We start from the raw sequence: 1,483 nt of genomic DNA, 5'->3' as shown, positions 1-1,483 counted from the left end.
GAGTGTTCACACCCCTGCAGATCGCTGGGGGTAGTTGGTGGGGGACTGGGCACAGTTGGGGAGCTCAGGGCCCTGGTGGGGCTCGCACCTCGATGGTAGGCACAGCCCCCTGGATACCCACCCGGAGGCTCCTGGCCTTGGAGGCGCAGGCTGCCCGGGCAATGGGTCCCTGCTGGGGGTCGCTGAGGGGACGCTGGCCCCGCTGACACTCCTTCCCGGGGCCGTCTCTCTCCCCCCTAGGGCTGGCACTGGCACTGCAGACTAGGGTGGCCCAGCAGGGGCTGAAGATGGCGGTACCTGGGCTGGACGGGGCCCCAGCCCCCCAGGAGCCACCGCAGCAAGGCCTGCCCCGCCTGCTGGCGGCTGCCTGCCAGCTGCAGCTCAATGGGAGCCTCTCACTGGAGCTGGGCCAGCTGCTGGAGCAGCAGCGCCCTCTGCTGCAGGACGACCCCCTGCTCACCGGCCTCCTCGCCTCCCCGGCGCTCAAGGCCTGCGTGGACACCGCCCTGGAGAACACGACCAGCCTCAAGATGAAGGTTGTGGAGGTGTGTGCCAGTCAGGACAGTTCGGCATGGCGCATCCAGGCCCAGCCCCGGGCAGACTCCAGTCTGTGCGCTCTCCCGGGCAGGGGCCAGTTAGAGGCCGTGCTGCCCTTATGTCTTTTACTGTCCTGCCCTGAATGCTGAGCGTCGGGTGAGGAGAGGGGATGCCGTGGACGCCACGGACAGGGATGATGCTAGCTGGCGGTCTCCTCGGCCATGTCGGTGGGTGGGCTCCTCTGGCAGACGCTCACTGGCCTGGATCGGGACTCCTGCCTGGTGGCAGCTGATGCAGGAAGCTGTCTCCACCTCCAGGTGCTGGCTGGCGACGGCCACCTATATTCCCGCATCCCAGCGCTGCTTAACACCCAGCCCATGCTGCAGCTGGACTACATAGCCACGGACCGCCACACTCAGGCCCTGGAGGCTGTCCAGGCCAAGCTGCAGCAGCACGGCATAGCCCAGAGCCAGTGGGACCCCTCGGACTCCGCCCCCAGCCACCTGGGCATGGCTGATCTCCTTGTGTGTAACTGTGCCGTGGCCAGCCTCGGTGATCTGGCCACGGCCATCGGCAACATGCGGGCCGCTCTCAAGGAGGGTGGCTTCCTACTTCTGCACGTCCTGCTCAAAGGACACCCCCTCGGAGAGACGGTCGCCTTCCTCACGTGCCCTGAGCCACAACGAGGCCAGCAGAGCCTCCTCAGCCAGGTGCAGGGGCNTGAGTGCAGGACGAGTGGGAGAGTCTGTTTGCCAGGGCATCCCTGTGCCTAGTGGCCCAGAAGAGGTCCTTCTACGGTTCCGTGCTCTTCCTGTGCCGCCGGCCGCTCCTGCAGGACAGCCCTGTCTTCCTGCCTGTGGAGGACACCACCTTCCAGTGGGTAGACTCCCTGAAGGTCAGTCCCGGCTGGACCCAGCACCCTGGGCCTGCCCCCCCCCCCCCCCCC

The 1,483-nt window shown here is 67.3% G+C and overlaps 1 protein-coding gene across 1 annotated transcript in view; it reads left to right on the top strand.

Moving 5' to 3' along the window:
* Positions 1–1,483, top strand: part of FASN (fatty acid synthase) — a 17,274-nt gene that overhangs the window by 8,839 nt on the left and 6,952 nt on the right. Inside the window, 3 exon segments of the mRNA XM_077755790.1 lie at positions 241–545; positions 855–1,262; positions 1,265–1,432. Coding sequence (XP_077611916.1) covers positions 241–545; positions 855–1,262; positions 1,265–1,432 — 881 coding nt within the window.

Source organism: Crocuta crocuta, unplaced genomic scaffold (genome assembly GCF_008692635.1).
Source record: "Crocuta crocuta isolate KB4526 unplaced genomic scaffold, BGI_CrCroc_1.0 scaffold50, whole genome shotgun sequence".
NCBI lineage: Eukaryota > Metazoa > Chordata > Mammalia > Carnivora > Hyaenidae > Crocuta > Crocuta crocuta.
Note: the sequence above shows the minus strand (reverse complement) of the source record. Positions and strands in the feature narration are given on the sequence as shown.